Source organism: Eptesicus fuscus, chromosome 13 (genome assembly GCF_027574615.1).
Source record: "Eptesicus fuscus isolate TK198812 chromosome 13, DD_ASM_mEF_20220401, whole genome shotgun sequence".
NCBI classification, from domain to species: domain Eukaryota; kingdom Metazoa; phylum Chordata; class Mammalia; order Chiroptera; family Vespertilionidae; genus Eptesicus; species Eptesicus fuscus.
In genome coordinates, this window is record NC_072485.1 from 50110065 (window position 1) to 50130746 (window position 20682).

At 46.8% G+C, this 20682-nt stretch overlaps 1 protein-coding gene across 5 annotated transcripts in view; it reads left to right on the plus strand.

Annotated features, from left to right (window-relative positions):
• TEAD1 (TEA domain transcription factor 1) overlaps window positions 1–20682 on the plus strand; it is a 253571-nt gene that overhangs the window by 195170 nt on the left and 37719 nt on the right. For all 5 annotated transcript variants that reach the window (XM_028159825.2, XM_008151018.3, XM_054724607.1 and 2 more), the window contains 5 exons: window positions 2862–2996; window positions 4136–4182; window positions 5013–5074; window positions 6012–6136; window positions 19626–19799. In XM_028159825.2, the coding sequence (XP_028015626.1) occupies window positions 2862–2996; window positions 4136–4182; window positions 5013–5074; window positions 6012–6136; window positions 19626–19799 (543 nt within the window). The remainder of the gene's footprint in view (window positions 1–2861; window positions 2997–4135; window positions 4183–5012; window positions 5075–6011; window positions 6137–19625; window positions 19800–20682) is intronic.

Genomic DNA, 20682 nt, shown 5'->3' on the forward strand with positions numbered 1-20682 from the left:
CTCCTGCTTTGGAACTTTTGTTTCACTCAGGTACCTCGTGGCATGCTGGGTAATAAGACAGTCACACTTTATTTACCAAAAGAAAAAGACCATGTTCTGAAGCTGTGTGACATAAACAGCAAAGCTGGTGACATTTCTCCTTTCCTCGTTGACTGATTTCCCTGTTAAACAAGAAACATCAAACTTTCCTCATGAACATTTTGAGGAACTTTTTAATCAGCCTAGCAAACTCGACTAGAATTAAGAGTGTGCGATGGAGATGTAGGGAGCTCACTTCCACTTGGACCTGGGCTTTCAATGGGTGAGTCACTCCACCCAAGTGTGCACAAATGCTCTCTGTGTTGGGGTGAGCAGAACAGCCCTTGTCATCAGCATTCCATAAACACAGAACTCGCAGGTCTGAGAGAGCCTCATGATGTACTTTTGGAATAGACCCAAGCCCACAGCTCTTTTGTAGTTTTTCCTGAATTTGCGTCAGCTAGACAGACAGGAAGTCTGGGCTGCCATTTTCCCAGAAACCCTAGTCTGAGCCTTGGGGAAGCTAGCTGTAAGGCTTGTTCCCTGTTGGGGAAGGCACCTGTGGTCATACCTGTGCCATTACTTCAGTTTCAGAAATCACCTTGAGGGCGTTTATAACCTCTCATTAGGGATAAGTGGCATGGCGACTGGAGTCCAAATTGACTGTCCCAAAGAGAAACCAGTGAGTTTGTATTCTTGACAGAGAAGAGAGTAAGCATGACTAAAGCCATGTTTTCTGTTTGTTACCCACGGATCACCCTCTGAGAGGGGCATGGGGCAGGTAGCAGGTGAGACCACCCCGGGGCCAGCTAAGAGTAGATTGCCTGGGGCTGAGATCAGTGTGTATGAGGCTCAGTTTGGCTTTGGGGCACTTGTACACAGCCAGTCAGTTTATCATAAAATTCCACAGACTTCAGGATTTGTCTTTTTTCTGACATCTTAGGATCTGAAACGTTTCAGATCTAGTTTAAAAAGTTACCAGAGGAATAGCTTTAGGTTTAGGACACTCAGCAGGTAAATAAATGTAGCTACAATCCGAAGAAGAATGACACCTGACCAGAGGTGGCAAAAGCCTCACTCTAGTCACCATGGTCCTTCCATTGGGGACCAGTAACCCTGCAAGCTTGCAGGGCCCTCATGGTGTTATTTCAGCTGCAGCACACGGTCGGACCATACAGATGCTCATAATGACTTAGTGCTTCCCCAAAGAGCCGTCCATGAGCTTCATTATTTTTTCAGTTAAAAGCCAAAGAAATAGATAAAATATTATAAAAATTTATGCAAGTGTTAGGCTCTTTTTCAAGGGTCAATATAAACTTTGAAAACTCATATTCCTGGCTGTTACGGAATGTCCGACTTGGGGAGCACCTAATTGGTCTTCCTTCGAAGCCCCTAGAAATTATCTTATAGGCTTTTATTTTTATTTTTTTAACTTCTTTTGGCCTTGCCTTTGGCACTTCAGCATGTTTATTCACCACCTTTGGGTGAATCTGTGAACAGTGCAGCCACCTCTCTGCTGGTACTCTGTCTTACCCGAAGCTTGCCTTGGCCTTCATCACTGTCTAAACTCTGAATGGCAGCCGCAGAGGGCCATCTCTTTATTTTGATGTCACCATTTTGTTCCCACTTTCATGGATTCTGGGGCCAGGTAGATTTATAGACTTCCTGCTAGCAGCCAGGGACCTTGGCATGTGTACCCAGCCTGAAGCCCTGCCTGCATCCCTGGGGCTTGTCCCCCACCAGGCCTGTGGCCATTTCTCCCATCTGTGCTGGGGAGCCTCAGAACCAGCTCGGAGGAATGAGGGGGTATTTTTTCATTGTTGTAGTTGTTGGTAATTGACCTTTTATGTGGGTCATACATTCCTCCTAAAACGAAAAGAAGAAGAAAAAAAAAAACACACCCACATTCCTATCCATTTTATTATACCCCAGGTTTGTGTGTTTATATACACTCATATTTTTTAACTGAAGAAGAAAAATAACCCTGCCTTTGTACGCATTCTTTTTAACAACTTGTTTATTGTTGTATCCAGGTGACAAGCATGGTAAGTATTTTCACCAGTTGAGTATTCTGTATTTTAGCTGTGCTTGGCAGACTTTTTGGCTAGCTTTGTGTTATCAGCCTTGGCTTTCCTAGAAAAGACCCATTTAGGAAAAGGAGAAAGTACTTACCTGATAGCATCCCCTGTGTCCTTGGCTACAGAAGGAACCCATGTAGCCTTCTACTCACGGTGGGATACCTGAGAGAGCATGTGCCCCGCCAGCATGCTGCTTGGCCCATCAGTCACCACCCTGCCCACCCCACCTGCCCCACTGCTTCTGAGCCTCCCTGACCAGGCGTCTGCCAGGGCTTCCAGGCCTCGCATGACTCCAGCAGCTCCTGGCACTGTGGCCCGTTGATAGCACACACCACCATCAAGGCCTCCTGATGCTCTGGATGGTCCTACCCCAGATCCACCCTCCTCCTCTATCTATATGCTTAAGAGCAGGGCCCTTTTTTCCTTGAGTGTGTTAAGTAATTGGAGAAGTCTCGCTTTGGAAGCTGGAAAAATAAATACATTGTTCACTCTTCTCAGAGGCTTCCCATTCTGTTGGAAAACAGATTAACAAAAAAAATTTATTTTTTAAACCTTGCCACTGGGTGTTCTCAGTAAATGCTCTGAGTAGCAGTAGGCTCCGTGTGTTTTAGCCTTCTGGCTGTGTTTATTTATCCGTGCATGTTTGCTTTTCCGGCCTCTTTTGTGGCTCTGTATTTTAGTCCATGTGCTCGTGGCTGTGCCTGTGTGAGCTGCCTGGTAGCCATGCGTTATGTATTAAGTCTGTGTGTCACTGTCACCTTCAAGGATCAGACTGCCAAGGATAAGGCCCTTCAGCACATGGCCGCCATGTCCTCAGCCCAGATCGTCTCGGCCACTGCCATTCACAACAAGCTGGGGCTGCCTGGGATTCCACGTCCGACCTTCCCAGGGGCACCGGGGGTGAGTCACGGCTGCATCCAGAAACGATGGCCCTGGAGGCATGGGGTCACCATGGACCAACATGAGACTGACCACCTGGCACTTAGGAGTCGGTCAGGTGTTAGAGAACCACCTTGTGGTGAACTGATGATGGGTGCAAAAAGGCGAAAGAAATAAAGAAAGGGAGGGAGCCAGGGAGTGAGAGAGCGATGGGGGAGTGGAGGGAGCCTTAGTCCCTGAAGACATAGAATCAAATATTACTTTCCCAGTGTCCTCCTGGGCTGTGATCTGCCTCTTTTGCTCTTTTTTCTAGTCCTTGGTCTTTGTTCCTGTGTCCTCGGGGTCACTTTATAACAGCTAGCCCCTAACGGAACAAAGAATCCTGTTAACATTTTCATTTTGCACCTACCAAGGGCTGAGACACTAAACGTTATGGTCCCATTTAATCTTCATTATAATCCTTAATGCCTCTTACTGTTATTGCCATTTTACAGCTGAGAAAACTGAGGTTACTTGGAAACAAAACAAGCGTTTGGGAACGTGATCATAATCACATGGATAATGGTGTCAGGACTCAAACCCAGGGCTCTGTGACTTCTTTTACATGGTGCTGCCTCCAGCAGGGGGTCAGCAGGTACCAAAGGCCCCAGGAAAACTCACAGCAAAGGAGGTGTCTGCGGTGCTGTTTGGAGTTCCTGGCTGGCCTCTTGTTTTGAGTTTTGTCCTCTTCCTGGCTGGGCCTTCAGTGCTGTGAGCTGAGGCAACATCATGTTACACAGAGAGCATTCAGAACGGAGAGGGAAGTAAAGGGCAGGTGGGTGCAGGGGTAGAGCAGTCAGATGAAAATATTTGTGAAGGCCCTGCAGTGCACCCAGATCGCTGCCAGGTTGCACCCAGATCGCTGCCAGGTGTTACTGCCTGGCCCTGCCAGTGGAGATTATCTGGAAGAGGAGCTAGAGGGAGCCTTGGGTTGCTAGGCCGAGGACATAGGCGGCGGTTTTCTGCCCAGCAGTGACCACACCTGCATTTAGGGAGGGTCCCTGCACCTGGCGGATGATCTGAACCCGCCGTCTTTAGCAGGGGTTGCAATGTACATGCATCCTGAACTGTGCTTTGAAGTGAACTCATAATCCTGAAGCCTCTTGCATTTTGCCTTCCAGTTCTGGCCAGGAATGATACAAACAGGGCAGCCAGGATCCTCACAAGAGTAAGTCTGAGGAGGGGCCGGCATTGACTACAAGGGCCTGGGCACCGCCCACCCTGGGTAGCGTTTTCCTGGGGCAAAACTGCCTCGGAGCTTGGAGGGGCGGGGAAAGGAGATTTAACCCGAGATCACCGACATCATCCCTCATTGTTACCTGCTGAAGCCAATAGGAAAGAGACTGCTCAGGTCCTGGAGACATGGAAATACCTTACTTCCACCTTAAGTTTAGTGGTCATGTAGCTCGAAACAGGAAGAGGATTCCAATCCCTCCCTGGCTCTGAAGGGCAAAGCGTAGGGTCGTCCTGAGAAAGCACCTGCCCGAGAGAGGGCAGTGGGGTGATTCCATAGCCCATTCTGTCCCGGCTTTCCCTGTGGTGTGGCGGCTAATAGAAAATCCCAATGATGCTTTGAGGGCCAGGGTAGCAAGCTCAGTAAACCAGAAGATGAGGGCAGTCTGGGGGTAAAGCAGAAAGGAAATCCTGCTCGTATATTCTCAAAAGAACTTGAGCTATTTGGCCTAGAGAAGGCGAGCAAGTGCCTGCGATTGGTGACCACGAACCTCGGTCTCAGAGGCAGATGTCCAGCTCCTCCCACTGAACTGGTGTGAAGCTGGTGGTGGGTCCCCAGCAGCCTGCTGGCCCCTCAATCATCGGGAGTAACCCTCTCAGTCTTGGTGGAGCTCTGCCTGGGCTGTGCCCCACTTGCAGGCAGGGAACCTATCAGTGGGAAGAACCCTAGGCTGGGTCCCTAGCCCTGGGAGGCTGAGGCCAGGACTGAGGTGTAGCCACTGCTACAGGCGCCATTTCTGACTCTCTCCATCCTTCTGTCCCCAGTGTCAAGCCCTTCGTGCAGCAGGCCTACCCCATCCAGCCAGCAGTCACAGCCCCCATTCCAGGTGAGTCTCTGAGGGGCTCCCTCTCACTTTTTTCCACATCTGCGTGTCCTCCCTGACTTGCAGAGCCATGGCTGCCCCCTCTGTGCCCACATGTTTAAGGCCGGGGTTAGCCTGGATCTGTGGAGGGTCACAGGGGTCCCTTTCCAGGTCCCCGATTCCTCTCAGTCACCTCACGAAGAGCTCTTCAGATGCATTGTTTTAAGGAAACAGGAAGCCTGGTCACTTTCACTCAGCACCCTGGTCATCCTTGGAAAGGGAAGTTACTGTGGTTCCTTCCCCATCATTAACAGGCCGAATTGGGCAATCTAGGTCCTAAAGGCAGATGGGGTTTATTCACCCTTTCCTAGATAAGTAGGTTTTAATTCCTAGTACCCTTTCTTCAAAGGAGAGCTGCCATGGAAGGCCAAACTAGAAACCATGTATCTGCTCCCCGCCTACACACATGTGCATGTGGAATGACTCGGTGGAGCCGCTCTCCTTTACAGACCCCAGGCTTATGCCCTCTGCTCCAACACCACGGAGCACTCTGAGGGAATGTTCCATACTGCGGTGATTGCAGGCTTAAGAAAGGAGGTGGAGAAACACAAGAAGTATCTTGCATGCCAGCCTCACAGGAGATCTTTGTGAGCATTCATTCCCACACTTCAGTCTGTCTCACCCTGGCCCCCAGCTTGGCCCCTTTGTCCAGGAGTTGGTGTCCTCGGGCCACAGCCCATAGCGTGAGTTGAAGTTGGCTTTATGGGGAGCCACACGCATTGTGCTTTATCAGGGCACGGCCGCAAGGTCCTTGGCCAGAGTCTCACCCCTACCTCACATGGCAGTGGTGGAGCAGGCCTTTCTTCCTGGGTCATCTGTTTGTAGGGCCCTGTCCCCGTATTTGCCTGCGGCCCAAGGGGAGGTGAATGGCCAGCATTAAAGGTGACGATTGGTCTTTCAGGGTTTGAACCTGCGTCAGCCCCAGCTCCCTCGGTCCCTGCCTGGCAGGGTCGCTCCATTGGCACAACCAAACTTCGCCTGGTGGAATTCTCCGCTTTCCTCGAACCACAGCGAGACCCAGACTCGGTGAGTGTGCTCAGAGAGGTGTGCCTCAAATCCAGCATTTGCTGTCCATTTCCATTCCCCTTCACCATCCTTTCCCCTGCCCTCATGCCTGACAAATAACCCGAGTGGATGTGGACCTGAAGGAATAGGCGACCAGCTTTTCAATTAAGTAAAAGGTATTCCCATGGACAACTATGTTGAATTTAGAGCTGAATTTGTGGATGCTTTGGACCTGACACTCCAGGGAACACTGGTGCTGAAGGGAAGGACCTTAATGGGCTCTTGCATTTGGTAAAATTTAACCTCTATTGAGCCTTGCCACTTGACTGGTATTAGGCAAAGCTGCTTATATATACCTGTACAATTACATTTTACCCTCATCAAAACCTTATAAGGATAGGTACTGTCTGAGAGATGACGAAACAGAAGTTAAGTAATTTCCCTGAAGTCACACTGTTAATAGTTGATGGATTAGAGATTCAAACTTACGTTTTTCAAACTCAAGCCTAAACATTTAGCCATGATTCTACACTGCCTTTCCAAGGTAGCAGCTATGTTTTCTCACGACAGCAGGTTGTTATCTTCTTAAGGAGAAGTAACAAGATGGTACTTTAGCAGTTGGACATAGAATGCATTGTAATATCATAAATACCAGGGAAGTTGGCATCTGGACTCTATTCGATACCCCCCCCCCCCCCCCACTTCGAGTGCTGTCATCCCATTGTTTCCCTGCCGGGTCCATCATTTCCCATACATTTGTGAGCCTCCCCCCCCAGTAATCCCAAGGCCCTTATCTCACTCACTCCCACTCCTTGGCTGTGAGGATGAGCACTGCATCTGCATGTGGGCGAGTCCAAGGCACACACTGGAGAAATCGTGAGTTTGTCTTTGGGAATCTTCACCAACTCTTTCCTGTGTTCCCTATCGCACCCACCTTGCTGATCTCCAGGGCCACTGAAAGCCATGCCTTCCGTACGTCTGCCGCCTTGCTGTCGTTCAGTTATCAGGAAGAAGTGTCACGAGTGATTTCACCATCTGTTGTGAATAACTCAGATACTGAACCATCACGGGTGACCTCTCCTGGGAGGATTTGCACTTGTGCTTGGTGGAAAGCCTCTGGTGACAGGACGAGGGAGACGCCCCGGGCAGAGGCTTCCACCAGCCATCACCCCAGCAGAGGCTTGGGAACGCCGTGCAGCCACTGACATTTCTGTCTATGAGTTGTGAACTCTGGCAGCTGGTAGGAAAATAGAGCCTGCTCCAAAATTAGGGGGAAATGAAGGAGATGTAAGTAGGTCAGTGGGCCTATTAAGGCAGGTATAGGAAAATAAGGTTATTGAAAACAGGGAAGAGAAAGCCAACTAGGTCATTTTTTTCAGTAGCTGAGTGGTTTTACAGGAAGGGTGATGGCAATGGCCTTTCCCTGATTGGCCTTTCCCTGATGAATGAAAAGGTTTGGCTTTGTAGCTTCGACTCTAATCCATGACTTTAACTGTCCTGAAACAAACAGAAGGCCAGGTGCGAGTCAACATTCTTGGGCCTCTTGAAAAAGTAATTATATTTTAGGGGACCCAAGATGGGGACTGAGAGAAATTGGAAGTCAGTCAGCAAATACTTTTTAAACATTACATGCCAACCCCTGTTTTAGGTGTTAGGGATTCAACAGCAAAGGGAACAGTCCTTATTCTAGTGGAGCCTCCCTCCTAGGTAGAGATGACAACAGTAACCACCCCAACAAGTGCACACACACGTACACACACACACACACAGAATGGGAGGTGATGCTAAGTGCTTATGTGGAATGGCGATCCTGTACAGGTGAAAATTACGTGCTCTTTAGAATAAAAAGGTATAATTTCAGAAAATGTCATATGTTGATATTTTTGGCTTGTTATATTATGATTTTAAGTTATGTCTATCAGATAATGCCAACCAAAACTGCACCACTATTCTGAAATTATTTTCCTAAATCGTAACATCAGTCTCACTTGTTAATGTTGCTTCTAACATTCCTGTGTTACGAACCCTGATTTTGCAGTGATACATAAATGAGTTTAATGTATATAAGTGAATTCACACCAAGTTGCGACTAGTACATGTATTTGATTTTAGTGGAGATGTGAGGGTCCGGAGAGTTCTTATGCTAGAGGAAGCAAGGAACCCTTGGAGAAAAAGGTGATTGAGGAATTGAAATGGGGGAGAATTAACAAAATTATTTACAGCACTTTGACGATGCCTCAAGTGCCAGCTTGTCAGATTATATAATATGTACTTTATTTTGCAAACATGAGGTGCTGTTACAGTGAACATGTAATGGCACTTCAGGACCAAGGTAACACTGAAAAACTTGTAGCATGTGAATGGTTCCAACTATAGGAAAATTTAAAGTCACCTAAAATAATTCATCTGGGACATTTAAATTAATGTGGGTGTACTCTACTTAAAACTTTAACATCAAATATTAAGTATGTTAATTTGATAAGAAAGCCAACAAGGTGACAAATAATTAAAGGTCCCCAAACAGATTTAACTCTGTGTTTGGAGATCTTTGTCTCCATGTAGGCATGCACACATTTCTCCCTACTTCTCCATAATGGCTTAGGCTCATTGGAATCATGGGGTTATAGATAGTGCTGGCAAAAAGCCAATAAATAAATCAATGTGCTGGGTGCAGTGCTAACTGTTTTTCATTAGTGATTTCTTCTATCCTCATCATAGCCCGGTGAGGTAGGTAATTCTGTTCCATTCTATAGGAGAGGCTTGGAGAGATTGCTGTTTTGCAGATAGTCAGCGGCTGTGGCCAGGTTTGAACCTTGCGGCTCTACTATTTCCCAGCAGTAGATAAGGCATGAGCAAGAAAGCCAAGAGGAAAACCTAGTTTGCCACAGTCCAGGGTGGCCTCCCTTAGTTACCACTGCTCTGGAAATTCACTCTTCAGTCTAACACATAGTCTTCACTGCCACCCCTGAAGACTTCTCCCTGACTCCGCCACCCTTAGCGTTGGCAGCACTAGTCGTGGTACCAGCGGTAGTACCATCTGTGGAGATAGCCAGCACTGTGCATTATTTTACTCAAACCTGTGACGTGGCCTGCCCAGTGTTAGGCAGTTAGCTGACGTTGGAAATGGGATTCAGATCCAGACCTGCTGATTCCACATCCTGAGATTGTAACCAAAGAGTGTATGGTCCATGTGTACCTGTGGCCTGTTTTGTAGGCTATAGCTGGCTATAATCTATAAACTAAAGGAAGAATAATCTGGGGGATGAGCGCCCCCTGCTGGCTTTGCATCAAGTCTAAACCAGATGGCAGCGTTTCCTCAAGTTGGTTGTTTATATTGGTGGAGAACCAGCAAGTCAGTCCCTCTGTTACCTTTGGCTCCACTAGAAGCTAAGAGAAAAACAGCAGAGAGTTAAGAAAGGAAGATCTAAAAAATTAAGACTATATTAGAGTGGTTAGTAGTGCTTGAAAATACACTTTTTACATGATTTCAGTGTTGCATATCAAAGGACTTCAAATGTTAAGTGTAAGATCCTCCATCGCCTGTAATCAGGGCCCAGTTCCTGGAGACTGAGTTAGGCAGCTGCTGATTTGAGACTGCTGAAAACCTGATCTTGGTGAGCTGTAAGCTGAATCCTGTGCGTGCATGGGGAGTGGTTTCCCTAATAAAGCCTAGTAGAATCCCTCCATCCCCACCCTGGGACACGGCAGGTTCCTCCAGCCCCCCACAGCTCAGCCACATCCTGCCCCACAGCTGGCAAACCCCTGATGGTGCAGACTTCCAAGGCACCAGACTGTATGCTTAATACTTGTCATGGTCTACATGTCAGAATAAGCAGGACCGTGTGCAGGAAGAGAGTGTGTGAGGGTTGAGTTAGGTAGATGTTACACAGCCAGAGAAGGGAGAATTTTGGGATGGAGAGGGAGGGACAAGGAGATTGTCTCTTTAGATTTTGAAAATGCACTGTCTTGCCAAAGAAGAAGAAAAATTCCACGATGTGGTACGGTAACAAACCTGAACAGGGAAGGCACATCCAGCTCCTAACAAACAACTTGATACATGATAGCAATAACATTAATCGCCGGCACCTACTGAGCTGTGTTATAAACACTACGCCAAGCATTTGGCTTGGGTACTGGGCTTATGTCCAGTCTATCAGGGGAAGGAATGGAGGCTCTGATGCATTAAGGTACATTATCAAGATCCACTCTCAGGAAGTGGCTATGCCAAGGTTTGGCTCCACTCTATTCCTAACCACTTCACTGTGGTTTTGAAGAAATCAAAAAATTCTTCAAACATAGAAACAGCTGCCTTCCAAAGTATGAGCTTCCCAAGTGCAGGCTGCATGTTAGCAGGGCCCTTCACATGGGGTGAGGGTCGGGCTGGCTTTTCCCTGAGCTCCTTTTCCAACCTGAGGTTTTGTGAGTCTTCTCGGGGTTTGGGGCAAGGCACAAGAGAGGCCAGGAATGTTTCCACTGGAACTTCAGAGCATATCTCCTGTCATGCTCTTGTGACGACACATTCGTACTAGTTGAATGAGAAAGCTGGTATCTGAATGCTTACCAGTGGTGTGAGATTTGGGGCAAATGACTTCACGGCTCAGCCTTACTTCTGTTGGTACAGCAGGCGTAATAGGACTACCCTCATTATTGCTGCAACAATTACAGTTAGCAACATCCCTGGACCTATTGAACACTCCACACATGGTTTTTGGAACCTGAATGTCTTTTAGAAATGTAACAGGAAATTGGGCCAGACAGATGGAGGGATCTGGCTTGGGAAGATCTGCTCACCAGGTGTTTTGGACTCTATTGAAACTCAGATGGAAGCCAGAATACTTTTTTAAATTAATTTTTCTTTTTTTTTTTTTTAGTAGATAGTAAATACATGTGGTCAAAAATCTATAAGCATAAAAGAATGGAAGGAGAGTTCACTAACTTCTAATTCCTATCCCATCCCAGGTAGGAATCACCTTTGCTAGTTTCTTGTATTTCCACAGATTTTAATACATGGACAGCATAATACGAACATATTCTCACCCTCCTTTTTAAAGAGAAATTGTGATCTGATGTGTTTCAGGAAGATGACAGCTGTAGCAGGTCAGAGAATGGGCTGGGCTGGGAGATGAGCAACAAGCACCAACCCAGGGCATAAGTAGTGACCCAGGGGATAGACATTGTGTCGATAACTTTAAAAGGTCTTAGGGCTTAATTAGCTGTGGAGGAAGAGGATACTGGAAATGGCTGAGCTTTTGAGACCGGGGGTGGTAGTATAATTTGAAAGGTCACAGAACGAGGAAGAAGCAGATTAATCGCCTTTCCTCAAAAGAAACCTGTTGAAGGGGGGATATTGGGAACAGAGACGTTCAGCAAGTTTAAGTTAACAACAGCCCAACACCGAGCTCATAGAGGACAGGGTTGATATTTGAACTTTGTCCTAATCCAGAGCCCATAGTTTGAAAAATTGGGGAAGGTAGCAGCAATGACCAACATTTAGGGAGGTCTTTCCCACGCATTCATCTCACAGAGAAGGATGCACCACCTGGGGGAGTGCAGAGGACAAGGCTCATTATCGATCCACAAGTGGCAGCCAGCGCAGGAAGGTGGTCAGGACATTTGGAGGAGGAGGAAAGGAAGGACACTTGACTCAGGCTCCACTGAAGGAGAGAATTCCTGGAGGGTGCGCAGGCTTGGGTGATGGCAGGTCCTCAGCCAGGAGGCAAGGGGTTTTGCTGGGATGTCCTGGCCTCTTATCTTTATTTCTAAGTGGTTGGACAGCCTGAAGCATGGAGCCTCCTGGGTGTGAGGAGTAAGTCAGCAATCTTCACAGTCTGAGTGATCCCGAGCCTGAGGTCTCCCCTTCAGGGGAGCCTGCACTAAAGTTCTGCAAATACATCCTACAGCTCACCTTATTCTTTCCCATAAAGGCAGTTGGTCAAATGTGGGCCCAAGCATGATTTAATCTTCCTATCTGTACAGCTTCTTTCAAAGGCCTAAATTCATGGAGAGCTAAAAGTCTTTTGTTAGACCACAGACCCTGACTTTGCTTTGGAAAATGTGACCAGCTAAGGAAACAAGGCATTGATGAGGCCCGGGGCAGAAAGAAGGGTGAATGGTTTGCATGGGATTCCATTGGAGAAATAAGGAAACAAGATCAAAAGCAAGGTTTAAGTTCCAGATTGCCAGGAGAGTCCTTGCCTGGGTCCTGGATAGGGTGGAGGAGGCCAAGGTTTCTGTGAAGAAGCTTCCAAGCCTGCAGTGGCTGCTGGGGCTGACACTACATCTCATAGTGGGGTTCTGTATTTATGGGCAACAGCTGTTTGGGCAAAACAGTTTCTGGTCCTTTAAAAAAGAAGTTCCTCTACCCCAGTTCATAGCTCGTGTATGGATCTCATTAATAGTAAATCTGCAATCCAGTATCTGTGCAGCTCCCTATGGCTCACACAGAACTGTCTTGTTTACTGTTTCATTTGACCTTCACATTGACCCCCAGATATCAGCAGGCCAGGTGTCATCCCTATGTTCAGAGGAGGAAGCCAAGGCCCAGAAAGATTAAGGAACTTGCCTCAGGTCACACAGCTTAAAACCAACAGAGCCGGAATTCTACCCATTGTGTTAATGTCTGCATCCCATGCTTAGAGTAAATGGTCAGAAAGCACACTTGCCCTGCAGGCTCTCAGAGGAAGGCCACAGCTGGTCTGACGGTTGGCTGTGCCCAGTATATGTGCTTTTCCCAGACTTTTCTCATATATTTTACCAAGTGTGGTCTTCCAGTAGGGCATGGAGATGAAGTATCTATCTTTCTGAGGTTGAGGTGATGGCTCCCTGGGGTGCGGTGTGGTTTTGCCACCCTTTCCCGCATGACTGCCAAGCTGTTCTATGGGCTCATCCATGCACCTCTCGAAATAGCAGTGATGGTTTACTTTCAGTGTCTGAGCTGCTCTGGGCACTCACTCTCTTTCTTCATTACCATTTGGGGATGAGGCAATTGAAAGCATCTGGAAATCTGGGTTTTATAGACATTTCACAGAGGCCCCAGCCAGGCTCCATCTGCTTTCCTTGGCAGGTCAGCCCCACGCCCGCTTGCCTTCCTGGTTGCTGTCCCTGCACTCAGCCAGTGGCCCTTACAGCTGCACTTCTGTGGGGAAGACACACCGCTTTCTACGGAAACAGCAGCCCCTCTAGAGAGATGGAGGTGGATGTGGAAAGGGGGGGTGAGGGCACGCATCCTGGTGTGAGATCTGGGAAGGAAGGACTTGCTTGCTCCTAGTTTCTTGTTTCAATGTTTCTTTCTGGGAAGAGCACAGGGAGGGGATGAAGCAGCACCAGGGACAGGTAACCAGACAGGGCTGGTGTGTCTGAGCAGTCAGCCCAGAATGGAGCCTACTTGAGCAGGAGCCCAGGAGAGCCCCTCCTATCCCCCCAAGAGCTGAGTATGTAGGTCACTTTCCTTGGCTGGCCCTGCAGCCACTCTGTGGGGTCATCACAGGTTGCCCAGGCTGCTCTGGGAGTGTCTGGACAGGGAGTCCTGGCAGGAGCGTGACAGGAAGCAAATGTAGGTGATTTGTCCTTGTTCTGTTCCAACTTGTACATTATCATGCCTTGACAGGAGTTATTTGTCTTAGTTTCTTTAAATTCCTAAGTGGATTATAATTTCTCTCTTGGTATTATTTGACAGCAGTCATTTTTCAAGGTTTTACTAACGTTCTTCAAATACTTGGAATTTTTGGGACAAGTTTATGAAAAGACCGCCATCTTTAGGTCAGCTAGTGTAGTGCAGCACTGAGGTGTGTCCTGAGGAGCTGCTCAGATGCCAAGGAGTATATTTATGGGGCTTTTCCTTCCTTTTCCACAAAAAGTGAACTACCTCATCCGAGGTCTCTAGAGTAAAATGGATTGGCAATCTCTAAAAGAAGAGAGGAAAGAAAGTAAGACCCCAGTGTCCCCTGTGGGAGTTGTGTTGTTCTGGTTGTCTCATCCGCGGTGATGGGCGCCCTCCCAGGCTGCCCCAGCCCCACTTTTGAGGACAGATTTTGCACACTTCAGAGAGTGGGCTCTGATGTGCCTGTGGGAAGTGTGGGGGCCAGATCACTCCGTGTCCACATCACCCCCACCTCGGCCACTCTATATTACAGTAGCTAATGGCAGTGTCCAAACAAGGAATCACCTTAATGTATCTGAAACTTTCCTCTCTTAATTTCTGCTTTAAAGTTCAGTATTTCGCTTCTGTTGCTGTCAGAGGACAGCCTGAGTTTCAAATGATCTCTTCCAAAGTAAAGAAGTATCATGATTATAACAATAGGTGACGTGCTGGGCACAGCATTATGTATTTTCCATGCATTGTCTCATTTAGTCCTTGTGGCACTCCTTCAAGGTAGTCCCTTTTATTACCCCTGTATTACGGAAGTGGAAAAGGCAGCAGAGCGGCCGGAGTCGCTGTCCCAGATGACTCAGCTGGACACTGGTGCCAGCACCAGGGTTCAGACCAGATCCCCATCTGACTCCTCAACCTCCCTCAGCAGCAGAGAGAAAGAGAGCCAGGAACCAGGAGAGAAAGTGACCTCTCAGAACAGCTGTGAGGGAGGAGGAAATCGTTTGTAAAACCCCCAGGGCAGCTAAATAGCCCTTTGCAAGTAACTTTGTTGAGTTTCTAGGATTACATTCACCTTTTCACTACATAAAACTGCTGCAAAAAAGAACTGGAGGGATTGCAGCAATAAAAAGAGGAAATGAGCATTTCCCCAAGTTGAAAGAGAAATCCTTGTATTAAGGTTGTGTCAGGTGCTGCTAAGCACCTGTCAGGCTGATCCAGGTAGGATTTTGCTGGTGCAACTTCGTACTTTTGGGTGAACCTTGCAGGCAGACATGGGTCCCCTCTTCTGGCCAGTCGTCCTGAGAGGTTGAGCCTTAGGAAGGCTCTGTGATCTAAGTTCCTTCCAGGTTCAGGGAATTTGTGGTCAGCTAGAATAAACAACCTGAAGCACGACTCGTAATGTTTTTGTTTCCCTTTATAGTTCTTTCCCTTCCTCAAAAAACTCTAGGTTGTTTCAAGGCAGTTAGTACATATGCTTTATATATAAGCCAAATTGAGCCTCACTCGTGGCCTGAGGAAAAGCAGCAGCCCCCTGCCCCAGTTCTTCCCACCTCGCAGCCCTACTCCTTAGGGACAGCTGCTTACAGCCCTTTGGCCAGTTCTTCAGATAGCATCTGCATATTTCTAAATAGCATGCTTATCCTATATATCTCAGTCCATCAATTTTAGACATTTTCTGTTGACTTCTTACTGTGGAAGATCAGGACTTCGCTCTCTAAATTTAGCATATGACACGCCCTCCCCCCTTACTTCTAACCCTCCCAGTGTGGTTATATCACAAATTTTGGTTTAATGTTCAGTGTTTATATTACAAACCTGTGCCAGTTCTGTACACAGCGTGGTTAATGTGTGATGTATTCGAACCATTTCTTGATTGTAAAGCTTGTTATTTTAGGGTTTTGTCATTGCTACTTTTTTTTATTTTATTTGTTCAGTTTTTACATTACACGAATTCATCCTCACAATTTCTAACAGAATTCTCAAACTCTTCTCCAGATGGTCATATAAGTCAGGCAGTCTCTCAGGTCCACATCCCCTTGGTGACATCCCTCCAGGGCCCCTCCAGCTCCTCATCCACTGGACCGGTTTCTGTCCGGGTCAGCGGCCCAGCTGTTGGGCAGTGAGTTCCTCTTCCTCTCTCCTGGGTCAGGGCCCCATCTCCCTGTGTTTTGATTTACTCCATTTCATAGGAACGTATCCTCCTGTAGCTAACCAAGAATGGTTACAAAGATCAATTTTCTGAAACCTTACAGATCTGAGAGTGTGTTATACTCTCACATGAGATGGATGGCTTGGTTTTTATCAGGGTTTTGCCTTAGAGATGTGAAACTTAACTCACATTTCCAAGGTGAGTTCCACACAGGTTCTCTTTGCTAATGAGTAACACTGTGTTGTTTAATGCTGGAGAATAAAGTCATCCATATAAAAAAGCAGATAAATGCTGATTTAGGTCATGTGACGTGCAAGAGTGGGGATGTTGACTGTCTTTAACCTCAGCCTTTTCTCTAGGAATCTTTGAGAACCCATGTTTACATGGGCAACACATGATTGACTATAGAGGCAGTAAGCTAGCTCTGTCTAGTCACTGTAGGGTCTGTGAAGAGGGGGACTTTGAAGTATTGGCTCCCGGATTCCCTGTGCCTAGCACAGTGCTTAGTGTATATATTGCCCCCAATACTTGGGGCTTTGGTTTGTTGTTGTTTTCAAATATTTGTTTTTTGCCTTACAGAATAGAATTACTCTTTTTTTTGTTTTGTTTTTGTCCCACCTTTAGTTTTGGGTAACCAGCCCTACTAGTAAGCAAATGGGATTTATTTGGGAGGGCAGGGGAGACAGAGGGAAGGAAGTGTCTCTTCTTCTCTTCTAAGGAGAACTGGCAGGATGGAAGTAGTAGGTAGAGCCTCATCAAATGGTTTGTAGAGTTCTAATTTCATTAAAACTTGAACCCACACCTATCAGATAGTTGTTGTTGTTTCTTTTCAGCTTCTGGATTTGGGGGCACAGGGACTCCCGACCTGCCCAGGTTGAGTTAGGGAGAGAGCGAGGGCTGTTTGTCTCACTGCTGTGGTCTCCAGGACACCTTCTTTAGTCCTTGGTATTCTTAGCAACAAAGTCACCTCTTGGCAGGAACAAAGCTGCTCAGATGCCAACAGTCAGGGTTTGGTTTCAAGTCACCAGCCTTGGAGAGTCAGTGCCCGATTTCCTTTGGCAAAGACAGCCTGCCCCTTCTCAGTTCCTTTCAGCCACTTGGGCACAAAGGTAATTTCCTCAAAATAGAAACCTTTGAAGACACTATCTGATGCATCTGTGAATCATTACATTTCTCCTGAATTCTAATTTAACATCTTAGAATTTTGAAAACACCATTTAGCTTCTTTCATTTTTTTTTTCTCAAATCAACTTTCAAAACAAAAGTAGATCTGCATTAGAAGGGTCTGGGCATTTTCTTCTGGGAGACTGCGTGGTTGGTATTTGCACCAAGATGCATGGGCCATGGCGTTGACAGATCCAAGTTTTATTCTTAACTCCAGGACTAATCCCGGATGTGTGACCTCAGGCAGGTCCGTTCATCTCTAAGCTTCTATTTCCTTATCTGTAAAATGACTTTAATGAAACCTCCCTACAATGTCATTGTGAGGAAAGGAGTACCTGAGACCACATATATAGAAAGCACATTGCACATCTCCTTTTACCCACTGATGAGACTGGAAACTCCTTAGCAGTTGTGCTTTATACGTTTCTGCTTCTGTGGGCTTTTATTTGCTTGTAACTGAAAAGATGATGTGACAGACAGCATTAGAGAAAACCTACAGAAAGATCAAAGGCACTCGCCCCACCCCATAGCCTCACCTCCCTAACACAGCCAGGGCTTTGACTTTATGAAAACATTTTTTCCTTTCTCTTCCCTCACAGGCCCACTCTGTTCTTTCACAATAGCTTCCAGGTCTCAGTCCCACCAGAGAGTCCCCAGGTAACTGAAGGAGCAGAGGCAGGGACCACGTCAAAGCTTGATAGGTTCCACTTGGATTTTCATTTTAGCTGATGCCTTTGAGGGATTTTGAAGCCTTGGTTAAGATAGCTCTCTGATGTTGAATGTGAGAGGGGCTTAGCCTTCTTCCAGGACATGCCAGGCTCTGGCCACACTCCCCATAAGTCACATAAGTCAGGCATGCAACACTGTGGACCACTGTGGGGGGTTGGACCCCTCACCCTTTGGCATTGTGGCCAGAGATCCACGGCGTGGGCAGCAGGTCACAGATTCGAACCAGCACTTCCGCAGGATATCTTTACAGGGTTGTGATCAAATGAGTTTGGGAAACTTTGGGTTATACAAGGTTAAAAAAATGTCTCTTTACTGCCGTGCTTTTAATATGCTAATACTCACTGTGAATCTCAAAGAAGGAGGTTCTATTAAAAAATCGTAATAGCCAGCATTATTGAATGTTTACTCTTTGTTGGATCTAGGAGTTCTAGTGTGCTCTACATAAGCAGTGTTTCATTTAAATCCTACAGCCAGCCTATGGAGTAGATGCCATCACTCTCCCCATTTCAGACACTGGGGAAGCACTGGCCCGGTGTCATAGCTGATTTGCAGTACTCTTGGTAGGCTGCCCTAACCAATCCTTCTTTTATTTGGGGCTTCTATGGGATCAGTACTCAGAAAGACTCTATTTGGAGAAATGCCAGTTTAAACTCAAAAAGTGAGTGGGGACTGCTAGGTGAATAGAGACACGAGGTTTTCTCTTTGAACCCTATTAAGTTCTGAGCTCCCTGGAACCCGTGCACCCCCAGATGTCTTTGTCTGTGTCCCATTAGGTGGGTCTTATGACCTGTACACCAGGAAGGGCGGGCAGGGAGGGTCTGAAGTAGAGCATCTAGGCCAGAGGTTCTCCAACTTAGGTGCATATTGGAATTTGCCTACCGAGCATTAAAAATCACTGATGTCTGGCCTCATTCTCAGGGATTCCAATTTAGTCTGGGTGGAGCCCAGGCATTGGTGATTTTTAAATGCTCCTTGGTAATTCTGCTGCAACCTGGATGAGAACCATTGGTTTGGACATTCTCCTTTGTGGTCCAGTTTCCATATCTTATACCAAAGGCAAAGAAAGGGTTTCCTTTGTAAGTTTAATGTCTTCTCAGAAGTTTGGTGTTTTTGTTTCTTTTTTGTGTGACTACGAATGACTGATATTCCTTTGTTACCAACCTCTCGTAACCTTATGCCATGAATCCCCTCCCCTGACCCTAACGTTGCACTGATAGCCACATATTGACTGGCCCTGGGGACCTGGGGCAAGTTTGAGACTGGTTACTAAGGGGACTGATGAGAAGAGGCTCAGCATTCTCATTCCTGCTGGAAGAAGTAGGTAGGTACCATAGCTCAGAAGGCTGCATCCATGCTGGTGCTAGGGGAGCTGGAGTGAAAAGTGCATTCTGGGTGATGATGTTAGCTAACTACACACATACTTTTTATTGAGTTTACACCGTAAATAGTAGGCTCTAAAAGGTGTCACTGTCATTTTCAGCTGAGTCTTGTGAAACTGGGTAATAGAATTGTTTTTGGTTTGGTAGTTGGGTAATTTAAGCTGTTCTTTACTACTATGTCTACAAAAAGCCTTCTTAGGCATTGGAAAAATATATACCCTTATCAATAAAAGACAATGACTGTTTCACTATGTTATATACCTGAAACTAATATATTATTGTATATCAACTTTAATTTAAAAAAAAAGATGATTGTTTTTGCCCTAAATTATAAGGACTTTTCTAATATCTTCATCTTTTCAAAGGTATGGACCCTCAGCTAATCAAGGCATAATTCCGGGATTTTAAGACTACTTACTCTTTATCCAGTTCAAGATGCATGTGTCCCAGGTTGTTCAAAGGGTTTGTAATGGGAATGTCTCTGTTGGTTTCTTGCAGTACAACAAACACCTCTTCGTGCACATTGGGCATGCCAACCATTCTTACAGTGACCCATTGCTCGAATCAGTGGACATTCGTCAGATTTATGACAAATTTCCTGAAAAGAAAGGTGGCTTAAAGGAACTGTTTGGAAAGGGCCCTCAAAATGCCTTCTTCCTCGTAAAATTCTGGGTGAGTAAGACCTTGCAGTGATGTCAGTGGCTTTTGTTTGAATGGTCAAGTCCTGTGTGAGTGTGGAGCAGCACAGCTGGCCATGGATGCACGCTGATGCATGTTCACCTGCACCTGCAGGATTGCCGTGGGTCATGGCTCACACCTGTGTGCTGCCCTCACGCTGGGCTTGTGCCCTGCTGCTTCTGCCAAACAGCAAGAGGCAGGTGGCCTCTTTGGGTTTCAGGGCCCACTCATGCAATGACAAGAGGCTTCCCCGATGGGTGGAATCAGGATGGAAAACATGGGCCACTAGACCCTCTTTCTCTTTCTTCTCACTCCATTAAGCAAAGCAACCTGTAAATTCCACTGTCACATAGGACCTGGGGCATAGTTGGGGCTGGGATGAAGATACAGTTGCACGGGCTTTAAGGTCTTAGAAGTGCCTGAGAGAATACACTGAGTGGCCAGATTATTATGATCTCTGAACGCTAATAACTTGGCCACTCAGTGTATATCCTATATAATAAAAGGCTAATATGCAAATTGCCCCCTCGACTAGGAGTTCGACCAGCAGGCAAGCTGGCCAACCACCCATGTCCCCTCTGCCTGGCCAGGCTGGCCGGACCCCACCCATGCATGAAGTCATGCACCGGGTCTCTAAAATACACACACACACACACACACACACACACACACACACACACTGAGTGGCCAGATTATTATGCGTTCAGAGATCATAATAATCTGGCCACTCAGTGTATAAAATGGCTTTGCCCAGTATGTGCCTCATTTGTGCTTTAAAACATTAAGTGCAAATTCCACCAGCTGCTGGGGCTCCCTGATGTCCCACAGCCTCTAGGAGGAGCTTTGTTCTTCCTTTTCCACTGGTCAAGCAGGGGCC